The sequence below is a fragment of the Pelodiscus sinensis genome, chromosome 1 (assembly GCF_049634645.1).
Source record: "Pelodiscus sinensis isolate JC-2024 chromosome 1, ASM4963464v1, whole genome shotgun sequence".
NCBI classification, from domain to species: Eukaryota; Metazoa; Chordata; order Testudines; family Trionychidae; genus Pelodiscus; species Pelodiscus sinensis.
In genome coordinates, this window is record NC_134711.1 from 108,839,722 (window position 1) to 108,860,323 (window position 20,602).

At 44.4% G+C, this 20,602-nt stretch overlaps 1 protein-coding gene across 6 annotated transcripts in view; it reads left to right on the plus strand.

The window, feature by feature from the left end:
• Positions 1–20,602, plus strand: part of ADIPOR2 (adiponectin receptor 2) — a 78,876-nt gene that overhangs the window by 24,851 nt on the left and 33,423 nt on the right. For 4 of the 6 annotated variants that reach the window (XM_075941199.1, XM_075941210.1, XM_006135457.4 and 1 more), the window contains one exon: positions 18,814–19,047. In XM_075941199.1, the coding sequence (XP_075797314.1) occupies positions 18,814–19,047 (234 nt within the window). Of the gene's footprint in view, positions 1–1,318; positions 1,419–17,169; positions 17,194–18,813; positions 19,048–20,602 lie in introns of those variants that run through there. The other 2 variants (XM_025190906.2, XM_075941220.1) reach the window with 2 other exon arrangements.

Genomic DNA, 20,602 nt, shown 5'->3' on the forward strand with positions numbered 1-20,602 from the left:
GGGGGCTCGGGCAGCGAGGCACCCCAGGCGCACCTGGACTGCCCCGCCACCGGCTTCCCCGCGCTTTGCAAAGCCGCGCGGGTGGGGGGTGGAGGGGGCTCAGGCAGAGGGGCATCCCCGCTGCCCGAGCCCCTCCGCGGCTTTGCTCTGCGTCTTCCTGGTCTGCAGACCAGGGAGACGCAGAGCAAAGCCCCAGAGTACACGGGCGGCAGGACCGCTAGGTCCCGCAGTCCGTGTACTCTGGGGCAGCCCCGTTCGTAACTGCGGATCCGACGTAAGTCGGATCCGCGCAAGTCGGGGACTGCCTGTACTTGCAACTTTACTATCAAGATATGGGGTAGCATCGCGCTCCCTGTCATAATGGTAGGGTGGCTGGTGCAGGCTCAAGATGCAGTTACAGCCCGTCAGTCAGCACTGCCCTAAGGGCTTCTCCCTCTTGCTAGTGTTGGGAGCTGGACCCTGTCTGTCACCACTTCCAACCGAGCTCTGAGGCCCCATGGTGAGACAGTTGACTCAGCAGAGACATTTGAGAACTCTACTTACTTGGTGGGCTAGGTGTTCCAGCTCTCCCCCTCCCCCAGTCACCTGATAACCTCCTGCTGCCACACTCACTGAGCCCACTTGCCTCCTTTCTGTGTTGCTGCCAGTAACAAAGAACGGAGCTTATGAGGCTGTGGCTGCCCAACCAGCTGCTGGGGAGTACTGCACCCTGCAGTGTGACTCAACCTCACACCCCTATCTTGGGGGGTGGGGGGGGAGGAAGCCCTGCGCTGGGAAGTGAGCATGGTCTGAGCCTCAGCTGAGTTGCAGCCCATTTGATCTTCGTGGTCCTTTCAAAAATATCTTGTGGTGCTGGCTCCCTACTGAATACCCCTGTCATCAGTATAACTGTTCATACTGGGCATTGTACTGGTGTAACCTTGTTTGTTTAAAAAACAACTCCTCCCTAACAAACAATTATATCAGTACAAACATTGTGTAGACCAGGGTCTATCTACTGAGTGTTTGAAATGTAGGGCAAATGACTTTTCAGCAGATTATCCTTGTTGATTACCTATTTTGCACCGTTGGCCTTTTGCAAGTAGAGAAACCCAAACTTTCACCCTTTGCACTTTGAACAGATTATGGATGATATGTTTTGTTTTGTTTTGTTTTTTTGTCTTTTTGCAGTGCATAAAATTTCAGTTTATTTTGTTCTTTCAACATACTTGAGGAAGCTGTCGTTTTTCTGTGTGATCTCTAAAATTTTTATTGTGCAATTCAAACTGCAGATGGATAGTGCAATATAAAACACCACAGGCATTCCTTCTGTATTTAGATGCCATTGCTGAACTGTTAGTATTAGAAGTTGGAGTAGGGAATCAAGACAAATCAGCTGAAGACCAGGGAGCTGTGGCAGCCAGAACTCTCTTCTAGAGGTAACAGATATTCAGTCCTTCCTATTTTTGCTGCTATGGACTGCTCCAGAGTTGGGACAGTATATGGTCACTTCCTTGAACTGCAGATACTAGACTTTTTTATCAGAATTTTGTGGGTATTGGGTATGATTAGAGATGTTAATGTTTGAATACATATGGTTAGCATGAATAGTGCCATGAAGTTCTACACCTAATCTATAATAATGCTTCCTAATAGTGCCAGAACTGTGGTCTCATGTGTTAGTAATAAAATTAAATACTCTGTACTGAAACACTAATTTGTTGAGTGGATGGATGCAAGGAGTTATACCCCTTTCCCAAATCCTTACTGAGTAGGAGATAGTGCTAGAGTAACATGTCACAGACTTAAAATAAAGCTTTAAATATTGTGCTTATATGCTTTGCGAGCTCTTCTGCTTTATCCTTCATTGCTGTACTTGAGATGGGTAGGAACCGGAATTTAATTATCCTGTGGAGTAGGGATGTTAAATTTTGATTGATCAGCTAATGGAGTAGTTGATGGAATTTCCATCAACCATTCAATTAGTTGATAAGGGAGGGGGGAAGATTCACTCTCCTGTTGCACTTCTCCCTTTGAAATGTACAAGAGCCGCAGGACTGGCATGAGCAGAGACTGCTTCAGTCCCCACTCAGGTAGTTTCCCTGCTGTTCCTCTGTCTCCCGTGCCTCCCCCCACCCTGCGGAGATGGTGCTTGCTCCCCCACTTGCCGCCTCTTTCTGAGAGAGGCGGGAGGAAGGGAAGCGACAAGTTGAGTCACTACTCAACTATACAATAAGCATATGCTTATCAGGTAGTGGACTAGTTGCTTACATCCCTACTGTGGAGTAATTGAGAGTTGGGCCTACCAGACAGGGCCAGTGTTAAACTCTGCAGAGTTCATGGAAGAAAGCTGAATCCCCATCACACAGAGCTGAAGCGTGGGACTGAAACTTAGGTCAACACAACTTAGCTTCATGGAGGGCTCTGTAGGATGAGGTCCCAGGCATTTGGACTGCTTGCTACCCTCTATGCTGGTCCTGGCTTTTATATGCAGAAAATTAGTTGTGGTACAGGTGGGCCATAGAGCTTTTATATCATGTTGGGTGAAAGGGAGCTCAGAGAGAGACTGAGAACCCCTTCTCTAGAGGACTGCAAGTAGGGCCTTCTTCACTGAGTGCTCACAACACTAAACTGCTCTTTTCTGAACCTAAGCAATGCCAATAATCTGTGGCATCTCTTAAGGCAAAGCTGGTGCTGTTTTCTTCCTCTTTGAGTTTGTTGAGCACTTAGAGCAGTGAGTTAGAGTGGTTGACTTGCTTAAATTATCCAAACAAGTATGAAGAATTCAACTGGTGATTCTACATTTTGCCCCTTATAAAGCTTGTTTATTTTAGTGAATTGCTCGAACATCTCATCAGAGCATCTTAAAAAAAAATTAACTCTTAGGTTGTGCATTGTTTAGATTAAGTAGACACAGGCTGATACATTCTGCACACAATATTTTAAAATTCTGCACATTTTATTTGTCAGAAGTGGAGACTCCACTATGGCATTGGGGAGCACAGATCAGTGGCTGTACAGAGGAGGGACATGGACTTAGTGGTGAGGCTTGTTGGTCTGCAAGACACTAAAAGTCACAACTGGGAAGCTTCTGAATTGGGGTTCACTGGCTATGAGCAAGCAATTTTAAATCTGATAGTCTTGGAGTTTGGTGGTGAAGTGGACATCCTGGTGTGACAGGGAGTTGATAATCACTGTAATCCAGGGCTACTCAGCTTTGAAAGCTCCGAGGGTGACAGTGATACTCACAACACATGCTGAGGGCCGCAACAAGTGTGGTTGCATATACATACAAATAGCTTTTCACACTGACTGGCATGAATACAAAGATTAAGGCAAGACTACACAACACGCAGGCCCCATTTAAATAAGTTCTGTTGATATTAATAAAATGCAATATTTACCCAATTTCCACTCATATGACAGCACTTTTAATAAGCAATGGCAGGCCAGGAATTTAACTACGAAAATGCATATCAAGAGAAGACCACTATATTGACTACTTTTTTTTTGTGTTGGCTCCCACCTGAGGGCCACATGTTGAGCCCCATGTAAACCCAAACTGCACCGCAGGCCACAAACAAATGGGCTGCAGGCCACATGTTGAGTAGCCCTGCTGTAATCTCTAGCAGAGCTCGCTCTTGTTCAGGCATGTAAGTAACACTGTTGTTTACAGTTCTGGGTTCCTAGAAGACAGCATCACTACTAGTTAGCTCAGCTATTGTTAAATGAGGGATATAAATGGTTAAGTCGTTAACTGGAGCAGCTCCACATCCACCCTGGGCAAGGTTACATACACTCTGGCTTTATACTGCAGAGCATGTAACTGCTATGATTTTTAGAGACAACATGGTTGTATTTTTTAAATGACTTCTTACATCACTAAGTCAAAGGTAGATGTAGAAACTGACTAGGGGTGTAAAATCCTGCTTACTTGGTTAACCAATTAAACATTAGGCAGTTAGTTGGTTAACCAATTAAACTAAGCAGGATCCAGGCTGGGGACCACTTCAGCCCAGCTGGAGTGGCCCAGAGGGCTCTTGCCCCTAGCCTCATGGTGGGGCTGTCTGCCAGCTACAAGCCCCTGTGCTGGGGCTGCTTCTGCCAACCTCCAGCCCCCACCGGAGCAGCCCCTGCCTGTAGGGTCCCTACAGACAAACTGCTCCAGCCCTTCCCAGTTAACCAGAATAGGTAAGCATTACCTCTTTAGGGTGATGCTTACCGGTTAACCTTTCACATCACTAGACTGAACTTTCCTCTTGCTCTAGTCGAGAGTAAGTCCCATGAGGCCTGAGTTGAGACAGTGTGGGGTAATCTGGAGCTTCCATTTCCTATTTTTAACTTTTCTGTGGCAACTTTAGTCCCTTGGGTCCAGTGCACAACAAAAATAAAGCCATTGCAGCAAACCTCCAATTTGTACTATAGATAAGACATTAAATTTTGCTTTCTAAAACTTTCTAGCCTTGGACATGAGATACCAACAAAACTCTGAAGATCCAATATGCTGTACAAATTGGAACAGGTTTGTAACCTGTTAGGAGATGGGGTAACAATATAGTTGGGTCCCTTCAGCTAGCTGTATTTTTAGTGTGGACAAGTTGTTTTGTTTCCTTTCTTTGGGTCTGAACATGCTTGATTGTCTGCCTTGGCAGTCTGCTGTGAATTTCTCAGCCTGCAGTGTCCACTGACAGTTTGCTGTAACCAGATTACAAAAGCACCTAGTTGGACACACTGACTCTTTATTAGAGGCTGAGCTCTTTATTTTGTAGATGTGCCTTTTTATCTGGGGATAGAGAAGTGGGAGGAAGAGGCACATATTTTCATTTGTTCCAGATTTTTAAAGGTGACCTCCAGAAAATTTAGCAGTTGGTCTTGTACATTTTTCCTTTTATAATGTATAAAGAAAACTTAAGTTTTTTAAAGCTTTTCTTCTATTTGCTTTACTTTTAAATATTAAAAATAGTCTGGTTTTGCTGGAGGACATCTGGGTGGAAGGCTTTAAGATAGATTAACAGCCTTGCCCTTTTCCTTAAGGTGCAAGAGTTCAGATTTTATCTATAAAAGTCAGTAATTGACGTTAAATGTTAACAACAAAACAGATTTTAGCAGATTTAAATAATTTTCTTAATTGCTCAACTTCTACTCTCTTGTATATCATTATTTCATTAATTCTCCAGCCTAAAGAGGACTGTAATTTCTAATGTAAAATCAGGCAGAATCTTTTTGGTCCTTATCAATTATAAAAAAAACAAAAGTCAGTTTTTGTTTTTCCCTCTTTGGCATGTACTTATTAAAACACAAAGTGAATTCAGTGTTGCTAAAAGGTGTTTGAACTTCCCAAAATGTTCCTACCCACCATCTCTTCCTTCCACAATGCAGCCATTTACAAAGTAGGCCGGGTCTATGCTAGGATTTTTTCTGGCATAGCTGTGTTGATCAGGGATATGGCTTGTGACTAACATACCTATACTAACAAAAGGTTACTGTGTGGATGCAGCTTATACTGGCAGAACTTGTACCTTAGCATGAACAAATAGTGTCTAGCACACTGACCCTGTCAAGATTAAAGTGCTTTTCAACACCTCCTGGTTATCTTAACCCTACATGGAGATTACAACCCAGAGCAAAGGTTACAAAACAGCCTTGAAACATGGAGTTCATAATTTGACTTGGACTTATCACATAAGCTGTGTTGGCATAAGGCACATTTTTAATGCTATATCCCTGTATCCATACTAAGAGTTGTGCCAGTGTAACTGTCTCCGTTGGGAGTATAACTATCCTCTCCTCCCACACCCAGTTCTGCAAGTAACAAAAACTATAATCAAGCCATGGATAAAATGACAGGTGTGACCTTGCAGTAAACTACTTGATATAGCATATGCTGTTTCTGTACCAGCAAAGTGTTAGGCTGTAATAGCAAAAGGGTTGTCAAATGTCTACTGCATTGATAGCTCCAAATGTAATTTAAAAAGGAGCCCATCTAGGCTAGATCTTGGCTAGTAGATAATTTTTTTTATCTATCTATAGTCTGGGAATGCACCGTGATTGTGCATGAAGGGAGCAACACCCTGGGCAAAGGCACAAACACAGAGTAGCCAGCCTCTGCTTGGCAGGATGGCAGGAGTGAGAGGTTTGTTGGGGTCTGGCAAGCAGACACAGACTGTATGGGGGAGAGGGTACTCAAGGCAGCACAAATGTGTGCCTGCATCCCAGTATGAGCCACTTTTTTTGCAGCACAGACTGTACTTGGCAAGCCCACAAATAGGACCAGAGCCACCAGCAGGGGAGGGGATGGTAGGACATCTTCCTTGCTGCTGAAAACTTTTCCCAACTCGGGAAGCATTGGGGGTGAGAACTTGGCAGCAGGGAAGTGTCCAGAACAGCAGCTGTCTGTTTCCTCTGCCTGAGCAGCCCCAAAGCCTTGTCCTGAGCTCTTCTCCCATCCCTTCCTCTGACACACAAGGTCAGTTCTGACGAGGTGGGTCTTTGCCCACAAAAGCGTATGCTCTAATAAATCTGTTAGTCTATAAGGTGCCCCAAGACTTCTTGTTGTTAAGGCCAGTTCTGAGTGTCTCCAGGGAGCACAGCCTGAGGATAGGAGTGCATTCTGCTTAGCTGAAAACATGATGGGGACCCTCCAACATGAGCCCTGATCCAAATCTTCCCCAGGCAGCTGGACCAGCGATGGCTCCATGGTGTGATGGGGCAGCACGGTAGCCACAGATGGCAGACAAGCAGGGTAGTGCAGATGGAATGGCTTGTCTCTTAGTTCTAGTGGCCAAAGGCCTATTCCCCTCTGCTCCATCAGGGATATACACAGCACTGACAATGCCCTCTCCCATCTCCTTTCTGCCAAGGGGGAAAACCATTACAGACTTTTTCTATGATCTCTTATGTGCTTGAGTACTATAGATATATCAACATAAGTTTTAAGTGTAGATAGGGACCTACCAAACCCAGTCCATTTTTGTCAATTTCATGATTACAAGATTTTAAAAATAATACATTTAATGACTTCAGCTACTTAACTCTGAAATTTCCTGACTTTGTAATTGTAGGAGGTTCAGATCAAAAAAGGGAGTTGTGGCGAGAGTTGCAAAGTTCCTGTGTGTGGAGGCTTGCGATACTGCAACCCCTTCTTCTGAGTTATTGAGGGGCAGTAATGCCTTCAGAGCTGGACAGCAGAAGAGTGGCAGCTGCTGCCCAGGCTCCCAGCTCCAAAAGCCGAGGCACTGCCAGCAGCAGCTCAGAAGAAAGGATGGCCTGGTATGGAACAACATCTGCAATGCTGTAGGCAGATCACTGCCTTCAAAGCTTGGTGCACGGCCAACAGCAGCTTCTCTCTAGCTACCCAGCTCTGAAGGCAGCACAGAAGCAAGGGTGGCAATACCTCAGTCCCCAAAATAACCCTGTGATCTCCTTACAACTCCCATTTGGGTCAGGGCCTCTGATTTGCAAAATACTTCTCTCCCTCATGAAATCTGTAATGTATAGGGTAAAAGGGCACAAGACCAGATTTCACAGTCCCTAATACATTTTTCATTGCCATGAATTTGGTAGGGCCCTAAGTATAGAGCAAGCTTAAGCCCTGTGTTCTTTGTTTTACTGCCACTCTTTCCCAGCTCTCACTACCAGGTGGCGTTGAGGGGGGAATGTGTCTAAGCAACTGGACTTCAAGAGGGCTATGGCACTGGTTCCAGAGTTGACATGGCCAACCATTGTGGGTGAGATCCCACAGACAAAAAGTATGTCAGTGTCTGCACTTGCAAGTATGCCTGAACCGCCCCCCCACCCCTCAGCTAGAAACTGTTTATCACTGCCTAGACCTAAGCATTAAGTAGGATTCAGTAGCTGAATTCAGTTGCCTGAGACCAGGTAGTGACTGCTTATTAGTGGGAATAAACTGTATTGATATAAATATCTTTGTCATAATACTTGCATCCATTCTAGATATGGGGTGTGGTCTGCTAAATGTACAAGTCTGGGTCAGTTGCTTAAGGGGTCTGAAATACACTGCATTTTTGTCCTGGTTACAGGAAAGCAAACATGTACCAGGCAAGACTATTGCTAAAGGTGACATGTTAGCTTATCATAGTCAGGGCTCGACAAACCGCTGAATCTACTCGCCACATTTCAGCCAGTTGCTCCATGCTCCCATTCACCGGCGCTTCGCGCATGTGCAGTGCCGGTATGGTGCATGTGCGGTGCGGGGCTGGCGAGTAGCTCTCGCCGGGGTTTGTCAAGCCCTGATCATAGTTATTACAGGAGTATTAACCATGTTGTGTGTTTACGCTCCATAGGTGGAGCCTGGCATGTCATTAGCTGTGTAATAAACTTAGCTAAATATTAGTTTAGACAGAGTTTGAAAAAGTCCAGTTAATCTTTGGAGGTCATATCTTTGTTGCTCTTTGACTGTAGACAGTTTTCTGAAGCTAGGTTAACTGTTAAAGAAGCTCATTAGTTTTTTGTGTAGGTTCTTTTACTGTGACTATTGCCATGGTATCTGAATAAGTCAATAAGAAGGGTTTTATCTTCTAGGGATTGTATCATGGCAACTGCAAATCTTTTTCTTTAAATGGAATGTCAGTGAGGAATGAGCAAAAAATTGCAGAAGCTGTGTACTTGAGTTCTACAGTCTGTTGACAGCCATGCTCTCCCCTGTTCCTAACATTAAAACACTTCAGTTTTTGGAAGCTGTTTCCATGTGTTTTGAGACATTTATCTCCCTATTTTCTGTGTCTGTCTGGCTTGGCAACGAGTGTGTGCATTGTAACATTATAAAGGGGGAGGGGGAGCAGTATTTTAACTATGGCCTACTAAACGCATGCTATTGTTCAGGTTTACTTTTCAGAAACTTAAATATATTTTTGGGGGCTCTCAAATACTCTGGTAGTGGATACTCTGGTTTAAGACTCATTTGTCCTTCCTATTCATGACTGTAGCCCCCTTTCTTTCCAATTAGTCATCAAATATTCATATGGCAACTAGCAGTTGCTCACATGGAGAAGTCCTATTAGGAAGGTGATTTTTTTTATTTTTTTTTTATTTTTAGCTCTGTCTACCAAATAGATTTTAGTTTGTTTTTAATCTAATCGGCCTGGTTTTGTTCTTCCTCTTTTTTTTTTCTCTGCTCTTTTTCCTCACTTACAAAAGGATAGGCACCATATACCCAGCTTTACACAGACAAGTATGGGAACCTTCTTTACCTAATCTTTGTAACTTTACTGTGGACATAGAATTGTACAAATGTAGGGCTGGATGCTGTGCTGAGGAAATATTGAATATACATAGACAAGCAGGGCCTAACTTGGTCTTAAATCTCCAAATATGGGGGCACTGCAGCCTCTCTAAGAAACCTGTCGCAGTGCTGTGATTCTTGTATTTAGAAACTCTTTTGAACAAATAAGTTCACCTAAATTTCCCTTGGTGCAAACTAAGCTAGTTACTACTTATCCTACCCTGGGTGGTGATATAAAGAGGACAGTGATTAATTATTTTCTAACATTTTCCGTTCTTGAAGACTTATGTTCCTTCAGTCTTTACTTTTAGGCTATGTCTACACTGGTGCGTTCTCACGCAAAAACTCTTTTGCGGTAGAGTTCTTCTGCAAAAACTCTTCCAGAAGAGAGTGTCTACACTGGCATGTGCTTTTGCGCAAGAGCATCCATGCCAGTGTAGACGCTCTCTTCTGAAAAAAAGCTCTGATGGCCATTTTGACCGTAGGGCTTTCTTGCGCAAGAAATTCATGTTGCCTGTCTACACTGGCCTCTTCTGGAAGAGCTCTTGCGCAAGAGGGCTTATTCCTGAGCGGGAGCATCAAGTTCTGGCACAAGAAGCCCTGATTTTATACATTAGAACGTCAGTTTACTTGCGCAAGAACACACGGCCAGTGTAGACAGGCAGCAAGTTTTTGCGCAAGAGCGGCCGCTTTTGCACCAGATCGCGCCAGTGTAGATACAGCCTTACTGTTTGCTCATGTTTACTCCAGGTTGGAGGTATGTGCTCACTTCCAACACCAGTGTATGTGGTGTTTCCCATAGCAATGTCCATACGGAAGTGGCTCTGGTGACCCCTGGAATGGTGTCAACATGATATGGTATAAGGAGTGCTGTGCTTCCCTTTCACTCTCAATTCCTTCTTACCGCCAGTGATGGTGCTTTGGCAATCCCTCTTCTAGTTCCTACCTGTGAACAGTGTTGTTGAAAATAATTTTCTTCTTGTAGTTAGAGTTCCCTTAGTTCAGTCTGATATTTAGAGTGTCTCTAACAGGACTTAGCCTCAGGATGGGGCATGCTTCAATCCCTGGGGTTTAAGAACTGTAACCAGTGTAAGAAGCCTATACCAGTCAATGACCCCTATACTAGCTGCTTGTGCTGCCTGGGGGATACTTACATTATCACATTTATAGTTTCAAATGCTTCACAAGAAAGGAGCAGGGCATTAGACTAAAGGCTGGGATGGGCAATAATTTTGGAAGGGGGCCACTTCACAGAATTTTGAAGTGGCCCCGGGCAACCCTAGAAGGGGCAGAGCTTCAGGGGAGGGGTTGGGACCAGGACAATTCCTGTGCTCACCTGCCCACAGACCCTGATTGGCCTGTGGGTGGGGGAGTGTGTCATGGCTTTGCCCTCCCCTGGTGCCTAGAAAGAACCGCCAGCTGTTTCAGCTGGTGGTTCACTTTAAGCGCCACATGCCCCTAGCAGGGGGAGGAGACTTTGCGTGCTCCCCTGTCCCCAGGTCTAGATTGGCCTGGGGGTGGGGGAGTGGCAGGGTGGCCATGGGCTAGATCAACCAGCTTGGTGGGCTGGATCCAGCCTGTGGAGGCTCTGTTGCCCACCCCTGCTAAAGGTGCTTCAGCATTGGCACGGGCACTAGAGCGGCCTGACTCAGACTTTGCACACACATGGCCACAGTGCGGAGTGCATTGGAACAGCAAAGTTCCCTGGCACTGTCCATCAGGAAGAAGATCAGAGGAGGATGGCCTGTTGCTTTCAAGGGCAAGGAGAGGGCAATAAGTAAGCCTAGACCGACAAAGGGTGGCTCATCTCCTCTAAATGGGAGTTGGGCGTCAGCTTCGGTTGAGCAGGGTAGCCCTCCTATAGTCCCTAGCACCAGAATCTGGAAATGCCTTCTACCCCACAGACCCTTAAGGCCTTTCTGGTCTCACCCACACCACCTATCATAGCTCCCAAGTTTAGGGATAAGCCTGGCTTGGGACCACACCCTTAGTCCCCACTTGTGCAGCTCTGCTTGCCATCTTAGGGATCATTTCACTGGTGCTCACCTGCTGAGAGCTGTGCCCTTTTTCAGCAAGCTAGAGAGAACGCTGGCTTTGGCAGTACTCTGCTACGATCAGCTCATCCCTAAACACCTATCCTCCTCCTATGGATACTGTTTGAAAGTCACCTGACTTGGAAAGGACGTGAACAAGCACTCAAAGAAAAAGACAATCAATTATGGGTGATCTTTGAGATGATTACTCATGTCCATTCCATGGCCTGGCCTCCTTTTCCCCTGTCAGAGTTTCTGGCAAGAAGGAACTGAGGGTGTGAGAAGCACATGGTTTTCCTTATCCTGTACCATGATGGTGCCATTCCAAGGGTTGCCAGAGCCGCAATTCTGTGGATACTGCTAATGGAAAAAACTTTCAGCATCAATGCATGTGGCAAGCATACCCACCTAACTTAGAATGGATGCAAGCAACACATTTCTAAGCACACCAGTTACCGAATAGGTAACGGTCATCTTTACGCTAAACATGCCCAGTTCCTTCAACCTTTCCTTATACGTCATATTTTCTAACCTCTCCATTTTTATTTATTCAAATTCTTCTTATGTGATGCCCAGACTGGGCACAGTACTCCATCTGAAGCCTGTTGAGTAGAGCAGGACAACTAACACCCATTCCTTACGGATGAGACACCATATTAATACATCCCAGAATGAAGCTTGACTTTTCATGGCAGTGTTTCTGTTAACTCATTCAGTTTGTGATCCATAACCCCATATCCATTTCAGCAGTATACTGCCTTGCCTCTGATTCCCCATTTTGTAGTTGTGCATTTGTTTTTTCTCTTCCTAAGTGTAGAACTTTGCCTTGTTTTTAACTGAATTGCATCTTGCTGATTTCAAACTAATCTCCAAAGTGCTTGCAAGCCTTCACAGTTTGGTGTAATCTGAAAATCATTCAAGCTCTTAATGCAAACTTTGAGTATTACCAGATCCTGGACAGACCTGTGAAAAACATCACTTGATGTGTCTTTGTAGTGTGACAGAAAACTACCAGTGATAAATACTATTTAAATAAAACTCCGGTCATCTGAAGAAGTGGGCAGTGCCCATGAAAGCTCATGATACCATCTACATGTTTTGTTTAGTCTATAAAGTGCTAACGACCATTTGTTTAAGTTCAAGTATAGTTTTTCAATTTAATCTAGACCCCATTTTCCTAGTTAGCTTATGAGAATATCATATAGGACTGGTCAAAAAATTGAAGGCATAGCAAGAGGCTGATCCCTGGCAGCAGCCCTGTCTATGCGGGGGTCCGAGCTCCCTGCAGACAGAGGCTGCTCCAGCATCTGTCTGCAAGGTGCTAAGACCCCTGTGGACAGGGGCTGCTGCCAGGGACTAGCCTCTGTCCACCGCCAGCCCAGGCCACCTCTCTTCGCAGCAGCATCTCCCCCTCCCCCCCGCACCCTGTCCCATCAGCAGCAGCCTCTGTCCACAGGGAGCTTGGACTCCCTGCAGATAGGGGATGCTGGTACAGAAGCAGTAGCGTGGAGTGGTGGTGGTGGGGAGGCTCCCTGGGGGAGGTGCCTGGAGCACACTGGCTGCTGGCCCTGCCCCTGGGAACTATTGAATAGTCGTGTAAACAATAAGATTTCATGTGCTTACAGGCTGTTCAATTACACTAACATCCCTGTGGAGTACAGTAGTCCTCTCTTCTGGGGCAGCCTGCATACTGAACTCTTCCTTCCCAGCCCCGCCCCAGAGTAATTATTTAAATGAAGCATGTACATTTTCATTTTATCTCCCCCCCCCCCCCAACCTTAATTGAATTAAGGACTCAAGCAATGTTGGGTAAATCTGCTGGTAGTCGGTAATTCCCTGGATCCTCCTTCCTCACTTTTTTGAGGCTCAGTAGTATGTTTGTCCTTCTCCAACCCTCTGAGACTTCACTACCTGTCTTCTGAAGGTAATTGCTAATGATTCAGCCATTGCTTTGTCTAGTTCAGGAGCAGAGAACCTCTTTTCTCTTGAGGGGCCACTGACCCACAACAAAAATCAGTTGCAGCCAAACAGCCCTACAGGGGAGCGTGAAGGCTTGGAGTTTCCGCTTTGTTCTGGGGTGGGTCCAGAAATGAGGTTTAGGGTATGGGAAGGACTCCAGCCTGGGGCTAAGGAGTCTGGAGTGTGTGAGCAGGCTCATGGCTGGAGCAGGGAGAATGAAGGTGAAGGAGGGTTAGGATGTGGAGGAGGTTCTGACCTTGGACAGGGTAGGACTTTGGGATGGGGGTGTGAGCTATAGGAGGGGGCTCAGGACTGAGTTCAGATGTGTGGGGTGAGGGATATCCGTTTCAACTGGGTGCCACTTACTTCAGGCAGCTCCTAGTTAGTGGGGCTAAGGCAGGCTCCCTCCTCCCACCCTGATCCTTTGCCACTCTCAGAAGCTGCCACAGCAGCACTCCTGCCCTTGCAGCTGCTTCCAATAGCCACTGCTCCTGGCCAGTGGGAGTTGTGGGGGTAGGGTGGCACAGATGTTCTCAGAGATTCCCTGTTCCTTCCCTGATTGTCTGTTGGCATCCCTGCATTTAGGGGATGCAAACAGCTAAACTAGCTTCTCCCTGCAACCAGGTGAGCTGCTAAATTAGCTTCTCCCTGCAACTGGGTGAGCGGGTCCTTGTAGTTCCAGCCCCGTAAGCAGGTGTAGCCAACTCTCAGGGCTTCCAGCCCATGGCAAGTCTCAGTGCTGCAGGCTGGATCAAATTAACTGGAGGACTGGATCTAACCTGCTGGCTGCAGATTCTCCACCCTTGATGTAGTTGCTTAATTACAAAGGTGCACTTCATCAGGTCTTGCCAGCTTGATTACAGCTAATTTATCTAAACAGTCTGTTACCCACTCTTCCTATTTTGGTCTGTGTTCTTTTCCCCTTGTTGTTAATGTTAATTAACTGTGTTAAGCCTGTGGTCACAATTAAACTTCTTAGTGAAGAATGAAGCAAGAAAACACTGGATACTTCTGTTCTCTGTGCTCCTTCCATATTAAGTAATTGACCCACCTCCTGAATGCTGTTTACATGCCACTTTCCAAAGTTAATCTGTTTTTTCTGTGGGATAAAGTATACCTTGCCTCAACCCAAAGCATTTGAAAACATTTTTTGCAAACTTTCCACAAAAGAGATCTTTATTTCCTGGCTGGAAAAAAATTGGAAAACTTCAGGCCCAAAGAAGCAGCTTCAGAATTAGAACAAAAAGCAGGCAGAAGGGAATTATAACAACCTGTTCTGTCATCTTAACTACAGCATTTTCTATTAAGCAACTACAAAACAAATCTGGAAAGGACTGTTCTAAAGATAAAAGTATTTCTGTAGCAATCTTGTCTCTACTGTGTTAAGTATGAGCCCGTGCAACAGCTATGTGTCAATCAGATAAGTATTCAAACCAATCCGTATAGGTCAGAGGTGTCCAAACTTTTTTCAAAGAGGGCCAGATTTGATGAAGTGAACATGCGTGAGGGCCGACCATTTTGCCTGACATTCTTTGAACCATTAAAATTAAATGCAAATTAACTATTTTATGCAAAGTTTATTGCAAACAGCATACTTTTCATTTTGTCACATGGATGACAAATCTAAACAGGTGTTAAATCACTCTGCCTTTCATATCTGAAGGCCAGATGAAAAAAAAATCCAGGAAGCTGAAATATATGTCAGGAACATTGTAAAGTACATTACATATTATTGGTAATAAAGGTTGTCTGTCAACTTTTAAGTTCAAAAAATATGAACAGGAACATAACACCAAGTATACATGTTGTGTCCAAATATATTTATAACTGATTTAGACCAACTGACATTAACTGAGATTTTACAATGTATTCATCTCATACATATGGATTCGTTGGGTGCCATAAAAGATAGATATTGCCAAATTACCTGTGGGGCCGTATTAAACCGGAACATGGGCCGCAATTGGCCCGCGGGCCGGACTTTGGACATGCCTGGTATAGGTAGCCATGTTTGTTAGGGTATCTGAGCAGCCTTCTCATAGTACCCTAATGAAGGAGTTAATTGTCTGTGATGAGGTGTATACTCCCACAGAAGTGATGAACAGGTTAGAGTCTAGTTAGTTTAACGAACTGTGCCTGAAACGGTGCTAGGCCTAACTGGTGATCAAACCCAATTCGGGGGGCGGGGGGGGGGAGGTAGGGAGGAGGGTCTTTATAAAGGAAAGAGCAAAGGGCAACTAGAAGGGGGACCAGGGAGGAGATGCAGATGAGAGGTGTCTGAAGGTGAAATGCTGAGCTGGAAATTTGTCTAGCCAGAAGCTTATTAGGTACTGCTGTTTACTTGAAACCCTAGATCGGGGTAGGCAATAACTTTTAATGGGGGGCCACTCCAAGGTTTTGGCAAGTGGTCAAGAGCCACATTTCTACCGTGGTGATGTGAGGTCTGGGACAGAGGGTGGATGCAGAAGGAAACTTGGGGTAAGGGACGTGGTGTGGAGTCTGAGAGGGAGTTTGGGTAAAGGAGGGGATTGTGATCTGGGGCAGAGGGTTAGGGTGCAGAGGATCTGGGGCAGAGGGTTAGGGTGCAGAGTACAGAAGGGGGTATGGGTGCAGGCGAGGATTCTGGTCTGGGGGGAGTGACTTTGGGAAGAGGGGTAAAGGGTCTGGGAGGGAGTGGTGACCTCGGTGAGGGGGTACAGAGGGTTTGGGTGGTGACCTAGGGCAAGAGATTGGGGTGCAGGATCAAGGAGATGGTGTGGGTGCCAGAGAGGAGTGCAGGGTCTGGGAGGGAGTTGTGACCTGGGAAAAGGGATATAGAGAGTTTGGGTGGGGGCCTAGGGCAGGTAGTTGGGAGGGTAGAGGAGGTGGAGGTGCCAGAGGCAGGTTCTGGCTGGGAGGTGCTTACCTGGGCAGCTTCCAGCCAACAATCCTGCTGAAGGCTGCAGTCGCAAGCTGCTCCACGTGGCTCTTCTCACAGTGGCGTGGGGGTGGGAGCTTCATTGACTGCTCGTGCCACCAGCAAAATTTCTCAGATCCTATTGTTTGGGAAGTGGCCAGTGGGAGCTGAGAAATTTTGCTGGGGGGCAGAACAGAGCAGCCACATTTAAAGCTGTGGCAGCTCTGCTGTGCTTAAGGGTCCTAGAGAGGCAGCCACGGGTCAGATCCGGTGGCTTAGTGGGCCACATCCAGCCTGCTAACGGCCTCTTGCCCACCTCTGCCCTAGATAGATGGAGAGTGACACTCTCCTGTTTGTTAAAGTAAAACTCAGGAGCTGGGGGCTGATGTTAAGATGGTCAGAATTTGGGGCTACCTTGAAAAAAAGGCTACAAGCTCAGTCCAGTGGGGTCAAGATTCCATTGCTTTGTTCTTTGTTGGACTTGAAGTTAAGGACTCTAAGGCATTGCAAAGGGTTGGCTGCTACCTGAATTTGTTGATGGGCTGGGTCGCACAAATGGCTGAAATAGACCAAAGGTGGCACAGGAAAATCTGAGGAGCATCTGTTGCAATGCCACATACAGGCACTAAGAGATGCTGTGACAGCAGCGTTGCAAATAGTACCGGAAGGGCGCACACTTACACAGGGCCATCTTGTGTGGGACAAGGTGCAATGGGAGCTCTACTGCTCAGAGAAAGGAGGACCAGACAAATAAGTTACACAGGCATGGTTTGGGGTTCCAGTGCACACTGCCAGACCTGTAACATAGACAAGCCTAGCACTGTAAGAAAAGCTAAGCATGTCAGCTGCCATGATATCTGAATATTAACCATAGTGTGTTCACACATACTTTTTAGAGCCAACCATTTTACTTGCTGGTTACATGCTTGCTTATAAATAGTATCCCAAGCCAGCATGTGGAGAACTTGTTGCTTTGCCTAGGGCAGGAGCAGGCAGAATTTCAATCCTACTAAACTGGCATCTAAAATTGGAGTTCTTGCTTACATGATTATTTTATTTTTGCTTGAACCTATTATCTTCACTAGGTTTGTACAATTTTCTAACGTTTTAGGGTCACCCTCAGGAACGAGATGTTGATGATCATAGTTCTTAACATGTTGTGGGCTATGTATAATGCTAGCCTTTTAAAATGTTTTCTCAGTGATTCTTAATTAAGGGGAGCTTTGTCCAAATAGATCATTTTAGGCTTCTTTCTGTAATGTAGTTTAGGTAGTATTTTGATTCATTTCCTAAAACAGGCACAGCTTTGTAACTATTTCTTTTAATGTAGTTTTTGTTTATAACTTACAAGGGTTGTTCTAATGCAGTATTCTAGCAGCAGTATTCTAACAGGATATTAGAGACACAAAGTGGATGAGGTAATGTCTTTTATTGGACACCTTGTATCTAGTCAACTGATTCTTACTATATCTGCTTGTGATTGTAATTGTGTATGTTAAGTGCTTAGATGTTACTGTAGTGATTAGTAGTAGTACCTTCAATGTTTGTAAAATGAAGACCTCTTCATCTCAGAATTCTTTAAATGTTAATGTCTTTTAGCATTCCTAAATTACTAATAATTGTTTATGGATCAACCTGTTCTGTTGAATCTTGACGTGTCTAGTACCAAATTGGTGGTAGTTGCTGTTCATCTCCTACAACAGATAACAATCCTTGAGTAATGGAAGGCTCGAAGTCAGTTAACTTGAATTAGAGAATTTCCTGCTAATTTAATGCATTTGTATTCAAGTTTCCCAAAATATATTTGCAGCAGCACATGAGTGAAAATTCACTTCCAGAATGGTTCTTAACTGTCATAAGGGGATAGAAAACTACTCTTGGGTGACTAGAAAAGAGTGGCAACTTTGGCTATGACAAAGACATGCCTTTTAAGACTTATTTTTTTTGTTCCACTTGCTTGAGTACTGGTGCAGTTCTAATGATAGTTATTAGGGAGGTGCTATTGTAAACATGTCAAGAGGCACTCCTACCATTGTTTTTATTGATCAAGTCTATAGAATAAGAGGCATAGCTGTGTTAGTCTGTCACTTTAAAAACAATGAGCAGTGTCATGGCACCTTGAGACTAACAAATAGAATGTGGTGTTAAAAACACTAATGGCCACCCAAGCCTAGTGGAGAGGCAATTACTTCTACTTGTGGAGTTGCCACAGTGTTGGTATAAGAGACGGAAAGTCTAATGTAAACAAGCTGTAATTCTGTTTTATAATGCAGCCTGCCATGTGCCAAGGAACATTCTATAGTATGTCCTTGATGGTGGCTTAGCTGTCTAAAAGTACAGATGAGATAAAAAACTTCCATAATATCCATGTTTGACATTTGTTTCAAAAGCAGAAAGATTTATTAAACACTTCCTGTTTTATGTTGTGAACTGGCTGTCATATTGGGGCATGTAGTAACTAGTACTTTTGAAGAAAACATTCCTTCTGTCACCTTTAAAGGACGTCTGAGCAAGGGAGATAGTTAAGAAGTATTGGTCATTGTGAGTAGAAATGGAAATCTTATCTAATAAGAGGTGCCACAGATAGTACAGACAGGGCATGGGCACCAATTGGATACATTTCCATGCAGGTAACAATGTGTCATGTGCCTAACCAACTTTCTAGAATCTTTCTGATGTCAATTATGTAAACTCTGCTTTTTCAGGGACAACACATTATCTTCAAAACCCATCCCATAAGAGGAAGCAAACTCCAAGAGAGCCCCCAGAGTCTCATGAACGGAACAACGAATCTCGATAACACCTGTATTCCAGAGCCAGGCCTACGGCTCAGGAAAGGACACATGCCCGACAATGCAGGACTGTCAAATCATGATAATGGCCACTCTGATGAGGGACTCCTCTTAGAGGAGCCAACTTTATCCGTGAACTTTCAAAAGGTAAGTTGGGTATCTTGAAACTCTGTAAATGACTCAAGATAAATGAGGCTTGACTCTTACGTGTTGCATAATTGTTCTGGAGTGTATGAATTTAGGGATAGATTTTATAAGGTATTTAGGCCCTTTGGTAAAATGGGACTGATATTATAAGTTTTTGGCACCTGGGTGCTTTTGAAAGTCCCAGTAGGTGCTTAAGAGTCCATAATCTTAGTTTTTAAAAGTCTCTACTCAGAGCATGAAGTAGAAATGTGTGTGAAATTTGTAGCATTCATGAGAAAGGATGGGAGTGGGGAAACAAAGGCAGAATGCTCTAAGAACAAGCATATAGGCAAACTTCTTGCCCATCAAATATGTGGAACTAAGTTATATGTTCTGTCCAAGTGAATTGGTCCATGTTTGGAGAATGTCTTCCTCATAAGCTAAAGATTCTGTAATGTCCAGGAAGATCTATAACTGCAGCTCCATTTTGTGCTTTAACAGCTGTGTAACTGTGTGAGGACTCACAGTACTTCATTATCCTTGGAAGATGGGGAACACTTTGAATAGTGTAGAAAAATCAGCCTGTTAGCAACACTGTGCCTTGCCAATAATCTTTGTAAACAAAAATGCTCTGGCTTACATTGGGTGTGTTCAGAAGCATAATTCAGTCTGCTGCTAGGTTACAGTTTGACTGTTGGTACAAAGTTAGCTGAAGAGGCTTTCTGAATTCATCTTAAAATATCCCTGCAACAAGAGTGGAAAACAGCAGTGCTCATTGTCCTTTGAAACAATTGCAAATAAGCGAAGTGTTCACTATACAGACATTTTTAGCAATTGTTTATCACCTTAGAAAGTATTTGGGGTATTTCATGAGAACTCTTAAGACTCTGGGTCTATAAGATAAATAACATTCTGCCTGCCATTGTGGAGATGGACTTAGATACATTTGTTTGTCTTGACACCGATAAAAGGTTGCGTGTGTGTAAGCTGACTTACTTTCACAGCGTCCTCTATGTCGGGTGTTAATGTTGCAGTGATCGCTAGTAGCATATAAATTGTTTTTTAGTGTTTAATTATTAGCGCTTGTTATTTCTCTCTGCTTTTCTTTCAAAAATCATGGTGCAGTCTCAGTAAACTTTAAAAAGTTGTGGGTTTAGTGTGATGATTTCATAGTTGTTGGTTTAAAAAAAAATCCCACACCCCAACAAATGAAATCCAGCTTTACCTCTTTAAAGTCATAGCAGGCCGGAGTTAGCCTTTGCCGCACCAAGGAGGCACTGACCATGCATAACAGCATCCTACAGGCACTGTAATCCTAATCACAGCCTGGGAGGAGAAGTTGGGGTTTCAGGGCTTTTTTTTTTTTTTTTTTTTTTTAAGTGTTTCAATAAATTGTTACTAATTTTCAAGATAAAAGAAAACCTGTATATAAGTATCACGGGAAGAAAGAAGCATAGTAAAAATTGTTGGATAATATAATGGTGATGGATTAAGTCAGGAAACAGGGAGGGATCTGCTCTTCCCAACTTGCAGAGTCAGTTGTGTTGTGGGATTGTATATTGTTTGATACAACATT